This window comes from Pongo pygmaeus, chromosome 18 (assembly GCF_028885625.2).
Source record: "Pongo pygmaeus isolate AG05252 chromosome 18, NHGRI_mPonPyg2-v2.0_pri, whole genome shotgun sequence".
Classification (NCBI taxonomy): Eukaryota; Metazoa; Chordata; class Mammalia; order Primates; family Hominidae; genus Pongo; species Pongo pygmaeus.
Genome location: NC_072391.2, coordinates 1,599,065 through 1,621,112, shown reverse-complemented (window position 1 = coordinate 1,621,112; position 22,048 = coordinate 1,599,065). Strand labels below are relative to the sequence as shown.

The following is a 22,048-nucleotide window of genomic DNA, read 5'->3' as shown; positions in this document are numbered from 1 at the left end:
ACGCACGGTCCATAAGGAAGTAAAAGAACGGTTAAGATCATGTCAGATATGAACAAATGCGGCTCCGTAAATGAGGCCGGGTCATGGAATAAAAACTGCGACCAGTAGGGTAAGCGCTAGACGCATGTGGCTCTGCAAATTAACTGAAGTTAAATAAGTCCAGTTCCTTAGTAGCATTAGCCCCATCTCAAGGGCTCGGTACTACCTGTGGCTGTGGCCGCCAGGCTGGACAGCCGGACACTGAACATTTACAACATGCAGCGCCTTCTGTAAACCGCACCGGAGTGTCGGGGGGCTTCATCTTTGTGGAGGGGGCAATCCAGGAAGACACCTAAGGAGGCGCCATTTCAGCAGCGATGGATGTGGATGTGGGAAAAGCTGGGGAACAGTTATCCATTCAACAAACATTGATTAAATGCCTGCTTGGTGCACCAAGCCCTCTGAGCAACAAATGATGCAAAGTTCCTGCTCACCTATCAGGGGAGCAAATAAAGTACATATGAAATATGTCAGGTGACAGGCCTCGAGCAGAAAAACTGGCAGAGGCCGGGCCCGGTGGCTCATGCCGGTAATTCCTACACTGGGAAGCTGAGGTGGGAGAATCCTTTGGGCCCAGAAGATCAAGACTGGGCAAAATAGTGAGACCCTGTCTCTACAAAAAATTTAAAAATTAGCCAGGCACGGTGTCATGAGCCTGTGATCCCAGCTACTCGGGAGGCTGAGGTGGGAGGATGGCTTGAGCCTGGGAGGTTGAGGCTGCAGTGAGCCATGTTCACTGCCGCTGCACTCCAGCCTGGACAACAGAGCAAGACCCTGTTTCAAAAAAAAAAAAAAAAGGAATAAAAATTAAAAACCGGCAGGGTAAGAAAATAAGAGCCAGTGGCCGGGCGCGGTGGTTCACGCCGCTAATCCCAGCACTTAGGGAGGCCGAGACAGGTGGGTCACAAGGTCAGGAGTTCGAGACCAGCCTGGCCAACATGGTGAAACCCCGTCTCTACTAAAAAATAATAATAATACAAAAATTAGTGGGGCATGCTGGCACGTGCCTGTGATCCCAGCTACTTGGGAGGCTGAGGCAGGAGAATTGCTTGAACCCAGGAGACAGAGGCTGCAGTGAGTGGAGATCGTGCCATTGAACTCCAGCCTGGGTGACGGAGAGACTCCTCCAAAAAAAAAAAAAAAGAAAGAAAAGAAGAGCCAGAGAGCAGTGGGTACTGTATTAAGTAAGGTGAGAGCTCTGAACAGAAGACCTTAGAGCAGAGCCCTGAATGTGGTGACAGCCAGGGAAGAGTGTCACTGGCAGGAAAACGGCAGGTGCAAAGGCCTGAGACCGCAACTGTCGCCTGGGAGGTGGAGCCGAGGGAAGCACATGGAGGGGTGAGGCCTGGAGGGAGTGAGGCCGTGGGCCAGGCCACAGAAAGCCCTGGCAGGGACTAAGATTTTGCTTGTGTGGCAGGCAGCTCCTGGAGGCATTGAAGGCATGGGTCCGTGCTAGTGCAGTTAGGAAAGCAGACGGTAGGGGGTGACACGGACGCGGGGACTAGGTGGCCGTTGTGAGGATGGGCTTGGGGCGGAGTGGGGGTGTAGAGAAGCAGCTGAACTCAGGGCATGTCTCTGCAGGCAGAGTTGATGGATGGGATGTGGGGCAGGCAGCATCCCATCACCCTGGAAACTCCTCCTCCATCCGCTGCTGGGTTCCAGCCCTTACCAGTGCCCATGGCAGCTCCGCCCTTCCCTATTCCCTTCTTTTCCTGAATCCCTGCATCCAACAGTGGGTGCGTGGAAGACAAATTTCTCAAGCCTTCGTGTATCTGAAAATGTCTTTATTCTTTGCTCTGTCACCCAGGCTGGAGTGTAGTGGCGCGATTTCAGCTCACTGCAACCTCTGTCTCCCAGGCTCAGGCGATCCTCCCGCCTCAGCCTTCCAAGTACCTGGGACTGCCGGTGCACACCACCACATCTGGCTAATTTTTGTAATTTTAGTAGAGACAGGGTTTTTGCCAAGCTGCCCAGCCTGGTCTCGAACTCCTGGACTCAAGTGATCTGCCCACCTTGGCCTCACAAAGTGCTGGGATTACAGGTGAGAGCCACCACACCCTGCCTCGACCCACGATTTTAAATGGAAATCAGGCAGGCTCAGTGGCTCATGCCAGTAAACCCAGCACTTTGGCTAGGCTGAGGTGGGAGGATCGCTTGAGCCCAGGAGTGTTTGAGAACAGCCTGGCAACATAGCAAGACCCGTCTCTACCGAAATAAAATAAATACATAAATAAATGGAACTCATTGTCAGTTGGAAGCTGCGAGATCCGCCGCTCTGTGTGTGGCGCCAGCGTTGCTGTCGTGGTGGCCGCCAGTGCCCCGGGGCCTAAGGCCCCAACCCAGCCCACGTGCCCAGGATTTTCTCTCCGATGCTTTCTGCATCTTCTCCGTGTCCATGGTGTTCTGACACTTGACAAGGGGAGCCTGGGGGCCACCGATGGTTTCCTGGCCTGGCACCCTCTTGGCCCATGCCACCTTGGGAATGATGGATGCCTTCACTGGGACAACTTTGTGGATGATCTTATTCCCATGAGCTGGGTGGCCTGAAACAACAGAAATGAGTCCTATCACCGTTCTGGGGGCTGGAAGTCTGAAGTCAAGGTGCACACTCCCTCGAAGGCTCTGGCGGCGGGGGTCCCACTTTACCTCTTCCAGCTTCCAGGGCCTCCGGGGGCTCCTCGTGGCAGCATCACCGCAGTCTCTGCCCCATCTTCACAGGCCGTGTCCTCTGTGCCTCCTCCTCTGTCTCTTATACTCCTGTCATCGGCTTTAGGGCCACCTGGATAATCCAGGATGGTCTCATCTCAAAATCCTTCATGACATCCACAGAGACCCTTTTCAACATAAGGCCTGCCTGGGGCTTATGTGTGTTTTTAGGAGGGTCTCATTCAAGCCAGTACACAACCTGTAACCAAAAATACCAGCCTGGCCCACATGGGGCAACCCTGTCTCTACTAAAAATACAAAAATTGGCCGGGCGTGGTGGCTTATGCCTGTAATCCCAGCATTTAGGGAGGCCACAGCAGGTGGATCACCTGAGGTCGGGAGTTTGAGACCAGCCTGGCCCACATGGCGAAACCCCGTCTCTACTAAAAATACAAAAATGACCCGGGTGTGGCGGCACATACCTGTAATCCCAGCCAGTTGGGAGGCTGAGGTAGGAGAATCCGTTAAACCCAGGAGGCGGAGCTTGTGGTGAGCCGAGATCGCACCATTGCACTCCAGCCTGGGTGACAAAGCGAGACTCCGTATCAAAAAAATTAATTAATTGGCCAGGTGCAGTGGCTCATGCCTGTAATCCAAACACTTAGGGAGGCTGAGGCGGGCGGATCATGAGGTCAGAAGTTTGAGACCAGCCTGACCAACATGGTGAAACCCCATCTCTACTAAAAATACTAAAATTAGCCGGGCATGGTAGAGCATGCCTGTAATCCCAGCTACTTGGGAGGCAGGAGGCTGAGGAAGGAGAATCGCTTGAGCCGGGGAGGCAGAGGTTGCAGTGAGCTGAGATTGCGCCATTGCACTCTAGCCTAGGCAACAGAACAAGACTCCATCTCAAATAATAATAATAATAATAATAATAATAGTAATAATAATAATAATAATAATAATAACTAAGGTGGCTCCCAGTCACATTTCCATTGCTTTACTGAGAGAGACGGGGCCTCCCAGGATGCAGCCATGCATGGCCTGGGTGACAGGTGCCTGTGCAGACCTGGCTCTGTTGACTCCGAGCCCCCGTCGGGTTCCCTGTCTTGCTTCGACTTCTCGGGAGCACACGTCCATCTGCTCCTGTTAAAGCCATCGCCTCTCGCCCGCGGGCTTGCACCCAGCTGAATGATTCTTCAAAGAAACTGTTTGCATCTGTTTTAAGCTTGTCTCCTTGGGAACCTGCAAGTCTCAGAGCCCACTGGCTTGAAGGCAGATGCCTTTCATGGAGGCGGCAGGAAGAACCTGACATCCAGCCAGGGCCAAAGAAGGAAAACCACTCAACAGGAGAGCTGGGGAGATGAGACACGAGACAGACCCACGGAGCCACCTTCACCCTCTCCTGAGGCTGGAGGGAGACTGCTGGGGCCTCACTGTCTCTCCGGATGGGTTGCTTGTGGAGGAAGATCTTGTCTTTCTTCCTTGTTTTTGTGCCTATATATCTACATGGGGCTTCATCGCAGGAAGCCGCCCCAGTGGGGCCCAGGAAACCGTTTTTCGAGAGGCTCCGTAGACTGGAGGAACAGGCAAGTTATACCCCGACATGGCGCAGTCGGGTTTTTAAATTGGCAGCAGACGGAAGACGGATGTTACAGAAACAGAGTGGTAAACATCAGGGCTTAGCGGACACGAACACAGCGTGTGACGCTCTTTCCATCCGTGAAGATTATTTCACCTGCCGTTGGACACCAGGGAAGAGCTGAGCTGGGCTCCGCTCACACAGGACACAAGCCTCATAACATGTGGGGGTCAGGGGGGGCCAGAGGCTAGAAGGGGGTCTGGAAGGGAGTCAGGGGAACTGGGGGCCATGGGGGCCGGGTAGTGTCATGGGGAGTGGAAACTGGGAGGTCACAGGTCCACCTTGAGGCAGAGGGTGTGGACGGCCTCCCGGACTCCCACGCAGGTCCATGGACAGTTCCGGAGTACTATGTGCCTGTCGGGCCTGCGCTGGATGCTTCCTGTTTGGGCCTCGTAAAGCACTCATGAGGCCACCCTGCCGTCCCCCGCTCACAGACAGGAGCTGGAATCACGGGGGGAAGTGATTTGCCGGTGGTTATGGGGTGAGCAGTGGGGATCAGAGCCCCGGCTGTGGGCCTGGAGTCCACACCCCACGTGGTGCAGCTGCATGGCCTGGGGTCAGTCCCTGGCACCCACCACATCTCACGGCATCGCAGTGGAGATCAAATCGGTGGGCAGATAGCCAGTGCTGGCCGTGGGCCGGGCACGCGGCCGCTGCTCCCAACATGAGAGGGCAAAGCCTTTCCCATCCCTCCCAGCCGGCCTGGCCCGGCCCGCCCCGCCCCATCATCAGCGTGTCCTCCTTACAGTTCTGGAGATTCCAGGAGGTGACTCGGACACACCTGCAGAGCATCGCCAGCAACTACAACGTGTCCTACAACGTTGACGTCCGGTTCCAGAGCCTGGCAGAAGAGAGCCAAGCTGTGGCTCAGACAGTCAACCGGTCACAGGCCTCGGTGCAGGGGGAGCTGGCGCAGCTCAAGGCCTGGGTGAGGAAGATGCAGCGCCGAAGCCGGAAAGTAGACATGCGGTTGCAGGCCTTGGACCTCACCCTGGTCGAGAGAAGCCAGCAGCGGGCCCGGGAGAGGAAGGCGCACAAGGCCCAGAAGGACGCCCTGCGGGACTCACTGGCACACCTGGAGGGCCTCGTCCACAGCCAGGGCACCAGGCTGGCTGCTCTGGAGGGGCGGCTGCCCGTGGCCCACCCTGGCACTGCAGCCCTCAGGCCGGCCCTGGTCCTAACCCCAACCCAGCCTGAGGAGCTGGGCCCGAGCTCCCTGAAGCTTCAGAGGGACAGGCAGGAGCTCCGAGCTGCATCTGAGCACAGGGGCCCCCCTCAGGACTCCTCGGCCCCTCTCCAAGGGAGGCGGGAGCCCCCAGCCTCAGGCAGCCATCGGGTACTCAGTGGGACAGCCCCAAAAGACCCTCGGCAGCAGGCATGGTCCCCCCAGGTACCAGGAGAGAGTAAGTACTACAGGCTCCCAGCTCATGGCCAGGCTTCCCTCCAGCTCCTCCTTAGACCAGGCCCCCAGGAAAAGGCTTCTCAAAAGAGATTCAGTTAGGGGCCAGGAGATGGGGAGAGGGTCTCGGATCATCCGGAGGGGCCCACCGTCATCACAGAGGCTTTCTAAGGGGAGGCAGGAGGAATACCGTCAGAGGAGGGCGTGAGGGCAGAAGCAGAGGTGGCGGGAGGCACAGACGAGGAGGCCCCACGCCGAGGGGTGCAGGTGCCTCTGGAAGCTGGAAAGGGCGGGAGATGGTTTCTCCTGGAGCCTCCAGAGGAACCAGCCCTGCCCACACCTGATTTGAGCCCTGGGAGACCGTGTTGGCCTTGTGACCTCCAGAAACGTGAAACACTAAACCTGCGCTGTTGTGAGTCATGAAATTTGCAGAGACACCCTGGCAGTGAGGGGCGCTGGCTCAGCTGGGTGGGCCGACAGCTAGGGCTCCTAGCGGGACCCCACCACTCCCGAGCACGGCCCTCACGTTCAGTCTTCCCGCCTGTGGAACTGGGGTGATCCCATCAAGAGAGTGAAGGAGACGCTGCAGGGGGGCCGTCGGCAGGGGCAGCGCAGAGTCAGTGCTCCGTGAAGGGTGGCAGCCGGGAGTGGGAAGCCCGGCACCCACAGCACGTGTGCTTCTGGATGCTTCTGTTGGGCCTCCCGCAAGGGGTTGACCCTCCCTCCTCTGTTTCTAGTTTGCGGCGTGGGCCCCACTCTCCTTTTCCCAAACGCCTCCACCAAGAACGTGGTCTTCCTCAGCCCTGGCTTCGTCACTGCCCTGCGAGCCCTGTCCTTCTGCAGCTGGGTCCGCACGGCCTCCGGCCATGTGGGCACCCTCCTGTCCTACGCCACCGAGGACAATGACAACAAGCTGGTGCTGCACGGCCGAGACTCCCTGCTGCCCGGATCCATCCACTTTGTGATCGGGGACCCAGCCTTCAGGGAGCTGCCCTTGCAGCCGCTGCTGGACGGCCAGTGGCACCACATCTGTGTCATCTGGACGTCCACCCAGGGCAGGTACTGGCTCCACGTGGATCGCAGGCTGGTGGCCACCGGCTCCCGCTTCAGGGAGGGCTATGAGATCCCCCCCGGAGGGTCCCTCGTGCTGGGCAAGACAGCATGGGGGGTGGATTCGACAGCTCCGAGGCCTTCGTGGGGAGCATGTCTGGCTTGGCTATCTGGGATCAGGCGCTGGTTCCTGGGGAAGTTGCAAACCTTGCCATCGGGAAAGAGTTCCCAACAGTTGCCATCCTGACGCTGGCCAATGCTGCACTAGCAGGCGGATTCAGGCAGAGGGCCAACTGCACCTGCCTGGAACGCTGTTCCTGAGGCCAAGCCACACAGAGGCTGAGGCCAGCAAGAGGAGCATGCCCCCATCCACTTTCCGCCACCGCCCCCCCGCCAGCACATTCTACAAAGGCTACCCCCACCCGTCCTGGCTGTGCACACCTGTGCCCTCACATAGGGGTGCCTGTTCCATCCTGGGGGGTGGGGAGGTGGACAGGGAGTGAACAGAGACAGAGAAAGCCTGGGGTCAGGGTGGCCCACAAGCCCATGTTTCTTCCATCACCATATGGCCATCTTACTTCCTGCACTTTCTTCCTTTCTTATCTTTTTTTTTTTTTGAGACGGAGTCTCACTCCGTCTCCTAGGATGGAGGGCAATGGCATGATCTTGGCTCACTGCAACCTCCACCTCCCGGTTTCAAGCAATTCTCGTGCCTCAGCCTCCTGAGTAGCTGGGATTACAGGCGCCCACCACCACGGCCCGGCCCCTTCCTCCCTCAATCCCTCCCTTCCTTCTTCCTTTCCTTTCCCGTTGCCTCCCTCCCTCCCTCCATTCCTTCCTTCCTTCTTCCTCTTTTTCTCTCTCTTCTCTCTTTCTCTCTCTCTCTCTTTCTTTCTGATAGAGTCTTACACTGTCGCCCAGGCTGGAGTACAGTGGCACTATCATAGCTCACTGCAGCCTCAACCTCCCAAGCTCAGCTGATCCTCCCACATCAGCCTCCTGAGTAGCTGGGACTGTAGGCACACACTACCGCGCCTGGCTGAAAATTTTTTATTTCTTTTTCTTTTTCTTTTTTTGAGATGGGGTCTTGCTCTGTTGCCCAGGCTGGAGTGCAGTAGTGCAGTCTTGGCTCACTGCAACCTCCACCTTTTGGGATAAAGCGATTCTCCTGCCTTAGCCTTTCAAGTAGCTGGGACTATAGGTGTGCACCACCATGTCCAGCTCTAATGTTTGTATTTTTAGTAGAGATGGAGTTTCATCCTGTTGGCCAGGCTGGTCTTGAACTCCTGACCTCAGGTGATCCACCTGCCTCGGCCTCCCAAATTGCAGGCGTGAGCCACTGTGCCTGGCCCAGGCAATGCTTTTAAAACAACTTTATTGGCTTGGCGCGGTGGTTCACGCCTGTAATCCTAACACTTTGGGAGGCAGAGGTGGGTGGATCGCTTGAGTCCAGAAGTTTGAGACCAGTCTGGTTAACACGGCGAAACCCCGTTTCTACTTAAAAAAAAAAAATACAAAAAAATTAGCCAGGTGTGGTGGTCTGTGCCTGTAGTCCCAGCTTCTCGGGAGGCTGAGGCGGGAGAATCACTTGAGCCTGGGAGGCTGAGGCTGCAGTGAGCCGAGATCGCGCCACTGCACTCCAGCCAGGGCAACCGGAGTGAGACCCTGTCTCAAAAAACAAAACAAAACAAAACAAAACCTTATTGAGGTAAAATTTACATATCATAAAATTCACGTTTCAAGCACATAGTTCAAAGATTTGTAGTGAATTTACGGAGTTGTACAGCCATCGTCACAACCCAGTTTTAGGACCTTTCTGTTCCCTTCCTTAAAAAGTGTAGCAATCGCTCCTGGGTCCCCCGTGCCTTCCCCAGCCTCTGGCAGCCACCCATCTGTTTTCTGCCTCTATGGATTTGCCTGTTCTGGACACTGCATATAAATAAACCAAAAGCAATTGTCTGTTTGTGTCTGGCTTCTTTTAATTAGCACAAAGTTTTCAAGCTTCGTCCACGCTGCGGCGTGTCTCAGCGTTTCATCTGTGTTGCTGCTAAAGCATGTCATATTGTATGGATGGACCCATTTCGTTTATCTGTTCATCCGCTGGTGGACATCTGGGTTGTTTCCAGTTGGGGTTACTGCGGATAAAGTTGCTCTGAGCACTCTCAGATGAGTCTTTGTGTGGGTGTTTTTTTCGCTTTGGTGGATACCTAGCAGTAGAATTGCTGGTCTTATGGTAAATTCATGTCTAGGCTTCCTTTTTTTTTGAGACAGAGTTTCACTCTTGTTGCCCAGGCTGGGGTTAATGGCGCAATCTCAGCTCACTGCAACCTCCGCCTCCCGGGTTCAAGCGATTCTCCTGCCTCAGCCTCCCAAGTAGCTGGGATTACAGGCGTGAGTCCCAATGCCCAGCCCACGTCTAGGCTTTCAGAGAAACTGCCCAACTGTTTTCCAAAGTTGCTGCATCATTTTTCATTCCCACCAGCAATCTTTGAAGGTTCCTGTTTCTCCACATCCTTGTCCACACTTGGTTTTGTCTTTTCTTTCTTTCTTTCTTTTTTTTTTGAGACAGAGTCTCACTCTCTTTCCCAGGCTGAAGTGCAATGGCGCAATCTTGGCTCACTGCAACCTCCACCTCCCAGGTTCAAGCAATTCTCTTGCCTCAGCCTCCCGAGTAGCTGGGATCACAGGTGCTGCCACCACCACGCCCAGCTAATTTTTTTGTATTTTTAGTAGAGACCGGGTTTCACTATGTTGGCCAGGCTAGTCTTGAACTCTTGACCTCAGGTGATCCACACGCCTCGGCCTCCCAAAGTGCTGGGATTACAGGCATGAGCCACCGTGCCCAGCCTCTCTTTTTGATAATTTTTTTTTTAATTCCAAATCATGGCAGAGTAAAAAACAAAACTTGCACTGACCATTAGAACAGACTTGTACTGAAGTTTCAGTCTGGTGTAAATTGACTTCATGACGTTGGAGATTCCCAAGAAAGGCCCAAACACAAGATCTCCAAGAATCCGAAAGTCAGCTGGTGCAGACAGAAGAAAGCGGGGCATGGGGTGGGGTGGGGCAGGGGAGGGGCCCAAAACTGCTGACCGAGAGAACAGGCCTGGTCAGAACTCACCAATCCCTCCCATTCTCCCTCTTACTATCTGAAAAGTGAGGAGGCCGACGAGAGAGCTCCCACAGCCTTCACTAGCAGATCCACAAGGGGCCCGAGCCCCTCCGCCCAGTGCGTAGGTGGTTTCAGCTCTGCAGATGCCTGGACCCTGCCCAGCTGGCGCTGTGGGGAAGGTGCCCTAAGTTAGTCCCTGGAGTCTCCCAGCAATGTCTCTGCAGAGCAGCCTGTGGACCCCAGCTGGACCCCATCAAGTCTGGGCTTTCAGGTCAAGATCAGCCCAGCCCGCCTCCCCCAGCGCCACCTGTGCGTGACTCAAGATCAGAGATGGGATTTTAGAGCTGGAAAGCCCCGCGGATGCCGGCGTGACGGTTCCCTGAGTCACTCGCCGAGTTCTGCTTCTGCACGATGTGTCTAACTCTATGGATGGCAGCTCCTTCCCAAACCTCTTTCCTTCCCCAGCCTCCTCAGACGCTTTCTGGAACTCCCTTGCTCCACCCCACTCTGCCTTTGAGCAGGGAGCCATAGGACGTCTTTTTTGGGGAAAGATTGGTCATTCAGGTCACAAATATTTCTTGTGACAGTGATGTCCTTAGCACAGTTGTCTTGCCCAGGGTCCCAAGAAGGTGAACTGGGGCAGGGCTTTGAGACAAAGGCTCTAATGGCCCCCAGATGGGTGCAGAGGTGGGGCGGGAAGGAAGCTTCCAGGCCCCGGGGTCCCAGCCCCTCCCCAGCCTGCGGGTGCTTCCAGCGCCCTATGGGACCAAGATGTTGCTCGGGCCACAGCGGTATTCAGCTGCGCGGCCAGAGAATCTAAGCCTCAGGGACTCAGCAGAGGTGGGCATTCAGGATGCTTCACAGGGAGGACACAGCTCACTCCAGGTGGGAGAACAGCAGAGTGAGGGCTTGGACTTGGGGGTATGGGGGCAGCTTGGGGATTGCGGGGATTTGGGGCCTGTCTCGGGTTTGGAGCAGGGCTGTCTGGGCATCCATCTCACGTGGCTCACCAACCCCACTGGGAGCAGCAACAAAGCCACCTGCTCATTTATTTTTTCCTTTCTCATTGTATTTTTTGCTCTTTCTCAGCAGAATCACACCTGTGCATTTTGAGGTGTGAACCACACCCACCTCCAAGGCCCACCGAATCCCACCTTTCACCAAGTCTGTTACATTTCTGGGTGAGGAAGACAAAACACAGACAAAAAACCTACAGGGGCCCTTGTCTTGCTGGGGAAGTCAGTTCCCGACAAGGAGCCACTCCCCCACCCTACCCACCCCCAGCCCATTCCTCTTCTGAAACAGCCACTTGTCCCAGAAAAAGACACACTCAGGTCCCTGGGCTGAGAAGGATGGCCTTTGGGACCTGGCTCCCCCTCCCCAGCATGACCCCTTCTTCCCAAGCTCTGTTCTTGTGGGTTCTGCATACAGCCCCACCATGCTCCACCCCAGCACTCTGCTCAGCTCACTGCCCACCTGGGTATCTTCATCCAAACCCTCCTCAACCCACAAGACCCAAGTCCACCCATTCAATTCAATCAACAAGGTGCTGCACTCCTACTGTGTCAGGTGGCATGGTGCCTGCCTCTGAGGAGCCTGGGGAGGGGACTTGTCCCACCTCTGAACCCCCTGGGGGACTTGCTGTCAGTCCTTGACTCACAGCATTTGAGAGCAAGAGTTTTGAAATCAAACTAACCCAGGTTCAACTCCTGCCTGCTTGTGGGCAGCCTTGGAAAACTCAGCTTCCTTCTCATTTTTAACGCTGTCCTGTATGACATGAGGGTGCAATGCCCTTATCACCATCCCTCAAAAGGGCAAAGCCAGCCAGGCGTGGTGGCTCACACCTATACTCCCAGCACTTTGGGAGGCTGAGGCAGGTGGATCACTTGAGGTCAAGAGTTCAAAACCAGCCTGGCCAACATGGTAAAACCCCGTCTCTCCCGAAAATACAAAAAATTAGCCAGTCTTGGTGACGCGCACCTGTAATCCCAGCTACTCGGGCGGCTGAGGCAGGAGAATCGCTTGAACCCGGGAGGCAGAGGTTGCAGTGAGCCGAGATCATGCCACTGCATTCCAGCCTGGGTGACAGAGCGAGACTCCATCTCAAAAACAAAACAAAACAAAAAAAGCACAAAGCCAGGGCACACCCATGAGAAAAATACCTTTTATCAAAGAATGTTGTTCATGGTATTTCAGAAAAAGTATTGTAGTGTAACCACTGGGGAATTCAAAACCCCGTTAGATTTCCTTCCTCTTATTTTGGGCTTAGTTTTGGTTTTATTTTGATATCAGCAAGGGAGGGTTCCATTATCTTCTCAGCTTTAGGGGCTCTAAGTAACTTTTATTTTTTATTTTTATTTTTTGAGACGGCGTCTTGCTCTGTCACCCAGGCTGGAGTGCAGTGGCACGATCTCGGCTCACTGCAAGCTCTGCCTCCCGGGTTCACACCATTCTCCTGCCTCAGCCTCCCTGGTAGTTGGGACTACAGGTGCCCGCCACCACAGCTGGCTAATTTTTTTGTATTTTTAGTAGAGATGGGGTTTCACCGTGTTAGCCAGGATGGTCTCAATCTCTTGACCTCGTGATCCGCCCGCCTCAGCCTCCCAAAGTGCTGAGATTACAGGCGTGAGCCACTTTGCCCGGCCTCTAAGGAACTTTTAAACTCTTTTGATTTGGAAAAATTTCAAAATCAAAAAGTTGCAGATGAATACATTGCACATCATATATATTTATTCTAGACTCTTCAAGTGTTAGCTTTATTATTATTATTTTTATTTATTTATTTATTTAGGCAGAGTCTCACTGTGTCACCCAGGCTGGAGTGCAGTGGGGTGATCTTGGCTCACCGCAAGCTCCGCCTCCTGTGTTCACCATTCTCCTGCCTCAGCCTCCCAAGCAGCTGGGACTACAGGTACCTGCCACTGCGCCCAGCTAATTTTTTTTTTTTTTTTTTGTATTTTTAGTAGAGACGGGGTTTCACCGTGGTCTCAATCTCCTGATCTCCTGATTCGCTCACCTGGGCCTCCCAAAGTGCTGGGATTATAGGCGCGAGCCACCGCGCCCAGCCAGCTTTATTTATTATTTTTAAACTTTTATTTTAGGTTCAGGGGTACATGTACAGGTTTTTTATATAGGTAAACTCAAGTCATGGGGGTTTGTTGTACACATAATTTCCTCACTCAAGTACTGAGCTTGGTACCTGACAGTTATTTTGTTTTGTTTTTGAGATGGAGTCTCGCTCTGTCGCCTGGGCTGGAGTGCAGCGGCACCATCTCCACTCACTGCAACCTCCACCTCCTGGGCTCAAGTGATTCTCGTGCCTCAGCCTCCCAAGTAGCTGGGATTACAGGTGTGTGCCACCACACCTAGCTAATTTTTGTATTTTTAGTACAGACAGGGTTTCACCATGTTGGCCAGGCTAGTCTTAAACTCCTGACCTCAAGTGATCCACCCACCTCGGCCTCCCAAAGTGCTGGGATTACAGGTGTGAGCCACCACACCCAGCCCAATATTTTGTTATTTTTTTCTGCTCCTCTCCCTCCTCCCGCCCTCCACCCTTCAGTAGGCCTCAGTGTTTTTTTTTTTTCCCTTTGTGTCCATGTGTTCTCATCATTTAGCTCCAACTTATGTGAGAACACGCAGTATTTGGTTTTCTATTCCTGGGTCAGTTCACTAAGGATAATGGCCTCCAGCTCTATCCATGTTCCTGCAAAGGACATGATCTCATTCCTTTTTATGGCTGCATAGTATTCCATGGTATACATGTACCACATTTTCTTTATCCAGTCCACCACTGATGGGCATTTAGGTTGATTCCATGTCTTTGCTATTGTGAATAGTGCTGCAATGAACATACACGTGCGTGTGTTTTTGGTTTTGCTTTTTTTCTGAGACAGAGTCTCGCTCTGTCAGCCAGGCTGAAGAGAGGTGGTGCAATCTCAGTTCACTGAAACCTCCACCTCCTGGATTCAAGCGATTCTCCTGCCTTAGCCTCCCAAGTAGCTCAGATTATAGGCGCCTGCCACCACACCTGGCTAATTTTTGTATTTTTAGTACAGATGGGGTTTCACTATGTTGGCCAGGCTGGTCTCGAACTCCTGACCTCAAGTGATCTACCTACCTCAGCCTCCCAAAGTGTTGAGATTACAGGTGTGAGTCACTGCGCCCGGCCTGCACGTGTTTTAATGATAGAACAATTTATATTCCTTTGGGCATACACCCAGTAAGGGGATTGCTGGGTCAAATGTTAGTTTGATTATCAACATTCAAAGCCTGAATTTTAAACAGGTTGTTGGGCTGGGGGCTCATATCCGTCAGCTCATTAAAATTTAGCACTGGTGCCCTCTCCCTCTCCCTCTCCCTCAGTCTCCCTGTCCTTCTTTTTTCGGTCTCCCTCTGTTGCTGAAGCTGGACTGTGCTGCCGTGATCTCGGCTCACTGCAACCTCCCTGCCTCGGGCTCCTGTGACTCTCCTGCCTCGGCCTGCCGAGTGCCTGGGATTGCAGGCGCGCGCCGCCACGCCTGAATGGTTTTTGCATTTTTGGTGGAGACGGGGTTTCGCCGTGTTGACCCGGCTGGTCTCCAGCTCCTGGCCTCCAGTGATCTGCCTGCCTCGGCCTCCCGAGGTGCTGGGATTGCAGACGGAGTCTCGCTCACTCAATGCTCAATGGTGCTCAGGCTGGAGTGCAGTGGCATGATCTCGGCTCGCTACAACCTCCACCGCCCAGCCGCCTGCCTTGGCCTCTGAAAGTGCTAAGATTACAGCCTCTGCCCCGCCGCCACCCCGTCTAGGAAGTGAGGAGCGTCTCTGCCTGGCCGCCCATCGTCTGGGATGTGAGGAGCCTCTCTGCCTGGCCGCCCCATCTGGGAAGTGAGGAGCACCTCTGCCCGGCCGCCATCCCATATAGGAAGTGAGGAACGTCTCTGCCCGGCCGCCCATCGTCTGGGATGTGAGGAGCACCTCTGCCCGGCCGCCCCGTCTGGGATGTGAGGAGCGCCTCTGCCCGGCTGCCCCATCTGGGAAGTGAGGAGCGCCTCTGCCTGGCCGCCCTGTCTGGGAGGTGAGGAGCGCCTCTGCCCGGCCGCCCCGTCTGGGAAGTGAGGAGCACCTCTGCCCGGCTGCCACCCCGTCTGGGAGGAAGTGAGGAGCGCCTCTGCCCGGCCGCCCCGTCTGGGAGGTGAGGAGCGCCTCTGCCCGGCCGCCTCGTCTGGGAGGTGAGGAGCGCCTCTGCCCGGCCGCCCTGTCTGGGAGGTGAGGAGCGCCTCTGCCCGGCCGCCCCGTCTGGGAGATGAGGAGCGCCTCTGCCCAGCCGCCCCGTCTGGGAGGTGAGGAGCGCCTCTGCCCGGCTGCCACCCTGTCTGGGAGGAAGTGAGGAGCACCTCTGCCCGGCTGCCCCGTCTGGGAGATGAGGAGCACCTCTGCCCGGCCGCCCCTTCTGGGAGGTGAGGAGTACCTCTGCCTGGCCGCCACCCCGTCTGGGAGAAACTGAGGAGCGCCTCTGCCCAGCTGCCCCATCTGGGAAGTGAGGAGCACCTCTGCCCGGCCGCCACCCCATATGGGAAGTGAGGAATGCCTCTGCCTAGCCACCCCGTCTGGGAGGTGAGGAGCGCCTCTGCCCGGCTGCCCCGTCTGGGAGGTGAGGAGTGCCTCTGCCTGGCCGCCACCCCGTCTGGGAGGAAGTGAGGAGCACCTCTGCCCGGCTGCCCCGTCTGGGAGATGAGGAGCACCTCTGCCCAGCCGCCCCGTCTGGGAGGTGAGGAGCGCCTCTGCCTGGCCGCCACCCCGTCTGGGAGGAAGTGAGGAGCGCCTCTGCCCGGCTGCCCCATCTGGGAGGTGAGGAGCGTCTCTGCCCGGCCGCCCCGTCTGGGAGGTGAGGGGCGCCTCTGCCCGGCAGCCCCGTCTGGGAGGTGAGGAGCGCCTCTGCCCGGCCGCCACCCCATCTAGGAGGAAGTGAGGAGCACCTCTGCCCGGCCACCCCGTCTGGGAAGTGAGGAGTACCTCTGCCTAGCCGCCACCCCGTCTGGGAGGAAGTGAGGAGCACCTCTGCCTGGCTGCCCCATCTGGGAAGTGAGGAACGCCTCTGCCTGGCTGCCACCCTGTCTGGGAGGAAGTGAGGAGCACCTCTGCCCGGCCGCCCCGTCTGGGAGGTGAGGAGCATCTCTGCCCGGCCGCCCCGTCTGGGAGGTGAGGGGCGCCTCTGCCCGGCAGCCCCGTCTGGGAGGTGAGGGGCGCCTCTGCCCGGCCGCCCTGTCTGGGAGGTGTACCCAACAGCTCCGAAGAGACAGCGACCATCGGGAGCGGGCCATGAGGACGATGGCGGTTTTGTTGAAAAGAAGGGAGGGAAGTGTGGGGAAAGGAAGGAGAGATCAGATTGTTGCTGTGTCTGTGTAGAAAGAGGTGGGCATAGGAGACTCCATTTTGTTCTGACTAGGAGAAATTCTTCTGCCTTGGGATGCTGTTGATCTGTGGCCTTTCCCCCAGCCCCATGCTCTCTGAAACATGTGCTCTGTCAACTCAGGGTTAAATGGATTAAGGGCGGTGCAAGATGTGCTTTGTTAAACAGATGCTTGAAGGCAGCATGCTCTTTAAGAGCCATCACCACTCCCTAATCCCAAGTACCCAGGGGCACAAACACTGCAGAAGGCCGCAGGGACCTCTGCCTAGGAAAACCAGAGACCTTTGTTCATGTGTTTAACTCCTTACCTTCTCTGCACTATTATCCTATGACCCTGCCATATCCCCCTCTCCGAGAAACACCCAAGAATGATCAAGAAATACTTCAGAAATAAAATAAAAATAATAATAATAATAATAAATAAATAAATAAATATAAATAAATAAAATTTAGCACTGGTCTCATCCCCAGTAGCTTTTACAGGACAGCGACCTTCACCACAAAGCTTGAGTTTTCCCAATGCAAGCCTGGGCTTCCCAAGCATTTTTACTTTTCTAAGGAAGACATCTTGGACAGGATACCTGGATAGACTGGGGAGCCTTCTCTGTGTCTCTCTCCCAGTACTGTCTGGCATCAATTCATGGGCCACTTCTTTCGAGTAATGTGTCTGCACCTCTTGGGCCATGATTTCCACCACCTTTTCTGGATTTGACGGGCCTGCCGGTGCTGCCTGTGAGAGGTCTTCCCAATCTGCTTGCTGCACTGTTTTAGTAAAACCAACACAGAACAGATGAGGCAAATGACCATCTGTAGTTTTGACAACCATATGAGCTTCAATCATGGTCTTTTTTTTTTTCCATGAAAGCTGGTCAGGCTGTTTTTGCACTGAACATCCTCACAGTAATTAGCTTGAATTTTCCAGATACAACTTCACCATTCTGCAGATAAGCAGTACTGACTTCAAAAACACGGCCCTTGAGGCCATCAGGTGCAATTTTGGTTCCTGGCATCCCTGTGCCTGGTGTTTTCCCTACTCCTTATGCCAAGCACAGTTGGCAGTTTCGCCTCATGCCAATCTCTCTCAGACAATGGACCAAGCTCTTTCTTCTTGGCTCCCTTCCTGCCACTTCGGTAAGGTGCTCGTTCTTGCCTGCTGCATGGTGGTGCAGAGACAAGGGCCAGGTGTTAACATTGCCATTTTCCCTCCCTCTCAGAAGGCTGCTACTCATTATGATTATTGTCAGATTTTGAATTGTCCGAGTGTAAGCTGCAGACATCACAACACAAGGTCCCAAGTATTTCAATATGCATCTCCTAAGATCGGGGAGCTTTCCTGATGTAACCACAATATAATGATCACGCGTGACAGATTTACTACTGCTCCAACACTGTTAGCTCATACAGTGTATGTCCAATCTTTGCCAATTGTCTCAATCATGCCAGACCCACGTGAGGTTGTCTCCTCAGCCTTTCTTTGTCTCTTTCACAACACTGAAAGAGACAAACATTGTGGAAGAAGACAGCCTAGATGTTCAACAGGCTGTCCCTCAAAGTGGGATTATCTGGTGTTTCCCCTTTATGAGTGGACTCAGGGTGAGCATGTTTTGCAGGAATGCTATGGAAGGGACGTTTTGCCCTTCCTGGTGCATCACATCAGGAGGCACACGATGCCATCTTATCCCATCACCAGCGATGCTGAACTGGGTTGCTTGGATCAAGTGGCGCCTGCTAGGTTTCTTTTTTCCCTTCACCGTTAAGAAATGCTGACCCTGGGCCGGGCACGGTGCCTCGTTCCTGTAATCCCAGCACTTTGGGAGGCCAAGGTGGGTGGATCACCTGAGGTCAGGAGTTCGAGACATGCCTGGCCAACATGGCAAAATCCTGTCTTTACTAAAAATACAAAAATTAGGCCGGGCGCTGTGACTCATGCCTGTAATCCCAGCACTTTGGGAGGCCAAGGCGGGCGGATCACAAGGTCAGGAGATTGAGACCATCCTGGCTAACACGGTGAAAACCCGTCTCTACTAAAAATACAAAAAATTAGCCAGGTGTGGTGGCGGGTGCCTGTAGGCCCAGCTACTCGGGAGGCTGAGGCAGGAGAATGGCGTGAACCCGGGAGGCGGAGCTTGCAGTGAGCCGAGATCGTGCCACTGCACTCTAGTCTGGGCAACAGAGCAAGACTCTCTCTCAAAAAGAAACAAACAAAAAAAAAAATGAAAAAAGAAAAATTAGCCAGGCGTGGTGGCGGGTGCCTATAATCTCAGCTACTCGGGAGGCTGAGGCAGAAGTATCATTTGAACCCAGGAGGTGGAGGTTGTAGTGATCCAAGATAGCGCCATTGCACTGCAGCCTGGGTGACAACAGTGAAACTCCGTCTCAAAAAAAAAAAAAAAAAAAGAAAGAAAAAGAAAAAAAGAAACGCCAACCATGGCCGGGCATGGTGGCTCATACGTAGAGTCCTAGCAACTCAGGAGGCTGAGGCAGGAGGATCCCTTGAACCCAAGAGGTCAAGGCTGCAGTGAGCTATGATCTTATCATTGTACTCCAGCCTGGGTGACAAAGTGAGACTGTGTCTCAAAAATAAAAATAAAAATAAAAATAAAATAATAATAATAAAAAGGCCGGGCACCGTGGCTCACGCCTGTAATCTCAGCACTTTGGGAGGCCAAGGCGGGTGGATCACGAGGTCAGGAGATCGAGACCATCCTGGGTAACATGGTGAAACCCCATCTCTACTAAAAATACAAAAAATTAGCCGGGCGTGGTGGTGGGCGCCTGTAGTCCCAGCTACTCGGGAGGCTGAGGCATGAACCTGGGAGGCAGTGAGCCGAGATTGCGCCACTGCACTCCAACCTGGGCGACAGAGCGAGACTCCGTCTCAATAATAAAAATATCGATCTTTTAAAAGGAAGAGGATGAGGCACAAAATATAAAGAGTTTACTCTAGAGGCTAAGGTGGAAGGATCATCTGAGGTCAGAAGTTTGAGAACAGCCTGGGCAACACACTGTGAGCTCCATAGCAAAAATTAGCCGGGTGTGGTGGCGCAGGCCTGTGGTCCCTGTTACTCCAGACGCTGAGGCAGGAAGATGGCTTGAGTCCAGGAGGTCAAGGCTGCACTGAGCTGTGACCGCACCACCGCACTCCAGCCTGGGCGACAGAGGGAGACCCTGGCTCAAAATAAATAAATAAATGACCCAAAAGGTGGGGACAGGGTGTGTGGGCTGATGTAAAGTTGTCAAGAATTCTCTTTGGTTTATGGAAATAGCATTGATTAGTGATGGGCTGTGCACTGGTGCGGGTACAGGGTCCGGGCGGCTCTTTGGCTAATTCACAGCCATCTGCGCAGTAGCCGGCAGTTTCCAGAGGCGACCCTCCTGTACTGTCTCTGGGGCCTGATCGTTGAAGAGGACTCGCCTTCTGTTCTTTTCTCATTAGGCGGGAGGACCCTCTGGGGCTGCCCGGAGGAAGCCTCCACTCCGACCCTCGCCCGAGTGCCTACTGCGAGGGCGGATGCATACTTCCGGACTTCTAATTTCATCCTTCAGGTCTTTTTAGCTGCCGCCTATGGCAAGGAAGGGCCTGCCCTCGCCCCTGCCTCCCTCCTGCCTTCCCCGCCGCGGCTCCGCCACGATCGGCGCGGGCGACCGGGGCTGGGGGAGCCCCTCCAGCCGGCTCCTGCCCTCAGGCCCCGGGCGCTTCCCTCGCCCCGACTCCCGGGCGGTCCCGGGGGCGGCCATTCGCCTCCCAAGCACTCGGCGCTCAGCCCAACGGCGCCGCCTTTGCAGTCGCGTGGGCAGAACGGGGTCCTCGGGGCCGCGGCGATTCGCTAAGGCGGGCGACGCCACGACCCGCCGGGAGCGCGGCTCCCAGGAGCCCCCGCGCGACCGGGCCTCGGTGGTTGCCGTTGCAGGTCACGTGGTCGCCGTCGCCCGTCACGTGGTCCTGTCGCGCGTCACGTGGCTGCCATCGCCTGTCACGTGGCCGCCGGCGCGGGTCACGAGAACAAACACGGGGGCAGCCGGCGCTTCCCGGCCGGTGTCGCTCCGCGGCGGGCCATGGCCAACGTCTCTAAGAAGGTGTCGTGGTCCGGCCGGGACCGGGACGACGAGGAGGCGGCGCCGCTGCTGCGGAGGACGGCGCGGCCCGGCGGGGGGACGCCGCTGCTGAACGGGGCTGGGCCCGGGGCTGCGCGCCAGGTGAGGCCGGGCAGGGCGCAAGCGGGGAAACTGAGCCCTCGTGCGCCCCGCAGCCCGCGCCCTCGTGAGCCTTCTGGCGGCGCCGCGTGTCCCGGTCCTGGAGGCGACCGAGGCGCGGTGGGCTGGGGAACGCGCCCCGGGGCTCCTCGGCGGGGCCGGGCTGGCGGGGCGCCTGGGGTCTGGAGTCTTAGGAGGCCGCGCCGGGCTCGGTGGCCGGGAGGGCTGGGTGAGCAGGCGGAGCTCGCCGGACCCTGCGGAATGTGGGGCGCTGAGGGGCGCCGGGGCAGCCTTGGCGCACGTTCATTCCCTCCGGTGTCCCCCAGACTGGCCCTAAAGGGGTGCAAGTGTCTTTCTGTTGAGGTGACTCTTTAAAATTGTCATCCTACACGAGCAACTAATTTTGTTTGCGTTTTGACCCCCTGGGAGATGGGAACAGTTAAGATTGCAGCCGGGTCTCTTTCAGTGAGAATGACTGAGCGCCTTTATCTGCCATCTTTCTGTGTGGGGATCAGTCCCGACTTTCAGGTGATCTTGGGAGTGACGAGTATTTGTACTCAGTTTCCCTTAGCACCGAGTTAAATTTGGAATGTGCAGGCAAACACAATAAGCAGCAAGTCAGAGGTTGGAATGCGTTCTGCATGTCAGCCTGCAGCGTGCGTCTGAGCAGTGTTAAGGTCTGGAGAACCGTTGCGGGTACGTTTGTTTCCCTGTCTGTGTATTGTCTTAATTTTTTTTTTGAGACGGAATTTCACTGTAGTTGCCCAGGCTGGAGTGCAATGGCGCAATCTCGGCTCACCGCAACCCCCACCTCCCGAGTTTAAGTGACTCTCCTGCCTCAGCCTCCCGAGTAGCTGCGATTACAGGCGTGTGCCACCGCCCCCGGCTAATTTTGTATTTTTAGTAGAGACGGGGTTCCTCCATGTTGGTCAGGCTGGCCTCGAACTCCCGACCTCAGGTGATCCCCCCCACCTCGGCCTCCCAAAGTGCTGGGATTACAGGCGTGAGCCACTGCGCCTGGCCGTATTGTGTTACTTTTGAGTTAATGAACCGTTTTGTTGATGGGTCTTAAGATGCTTTGCAGTTATTCTTTACATTTTCTCTTGTCTAGTCCTTTAAACACTTGTCTTGTGCTTAAAGATTAGGAAGGACGGCCGGGCGCGGTGGCTCACATCTGTAATCCCAGCACTTTGGGAGGCCAAGGCGGGTGGATCATGAGGTCAGGAGATTGAGACCATCCTGGCTAATATAGTGAAACTCTGTCTCTACTGAAAATACAAAAAATTAGCCGGGCGTGGTGGCGGGCGCCTGTAGTCCCAGCTACTCGGGAGGTTGAGGCTGGAGAATGGCGTGAACCCGGGAGGTGGAGCTTGCACTGATCGGAGATGGTGCCACTGCACTCCAGCCTGGGCGACAGAGCGAGACTCCGTATCAAAAAAAAAAAAAAAAGTTTAGGAAGGACACGAAAATCAGGCTGTTTCCATAGAACCTACATTTAGGTTTTCCCAATTCCTTAGAAATGCACCAGACAAAGAAGGTCAAAGTCTGCTTTTTGCTGCTAAGAAGCAGCAG

The 22,048-nt window shown here is 55.1% G+C and overlaps 2 protein-coding genes across 2 annotated transcripts in view; both read left to right on the top strand.

The window, feature by feature from the left end:
• Window positions 1-4,133: 4,133 nt before the first annotated feature.
• Window positions 4,134-7,200, top strand: PTX4 (pentraxin 4). Its single transcript, XM_054454662.2, is given in 4 exon segments — window positions 4,134-4,274; window positions 5,076-5,730; window positions 6,464-6,877; window positions 6,880-7,200. Coding segments are annotated over 4 exon segments (1,428 nt in total). The 3' UTR covers window positions 7,098-7,200.
• Window positions 7,201-20,222: 13,022 nt separating this feature from the next.
• CLCN7 (chloride voltage-gated channel 7) overlaps window positions 20,223-22,048 on the top strand; it is a 29,071-nt gene continuing 27,245 nt past the window's right edge. The window contains exon 1 of the mRNA XM_054454655.2: window positions 20,223-20,479. Within this exon, the coding sequence (XP_054310630.1) occupies window positions 20,339-20,479 (141 nt within the window). The 5' untranslated portion in view covers window positions 20,223-20,338. The remainder of the gene's footprint in view (window positions 20,480-22,048) is intronic.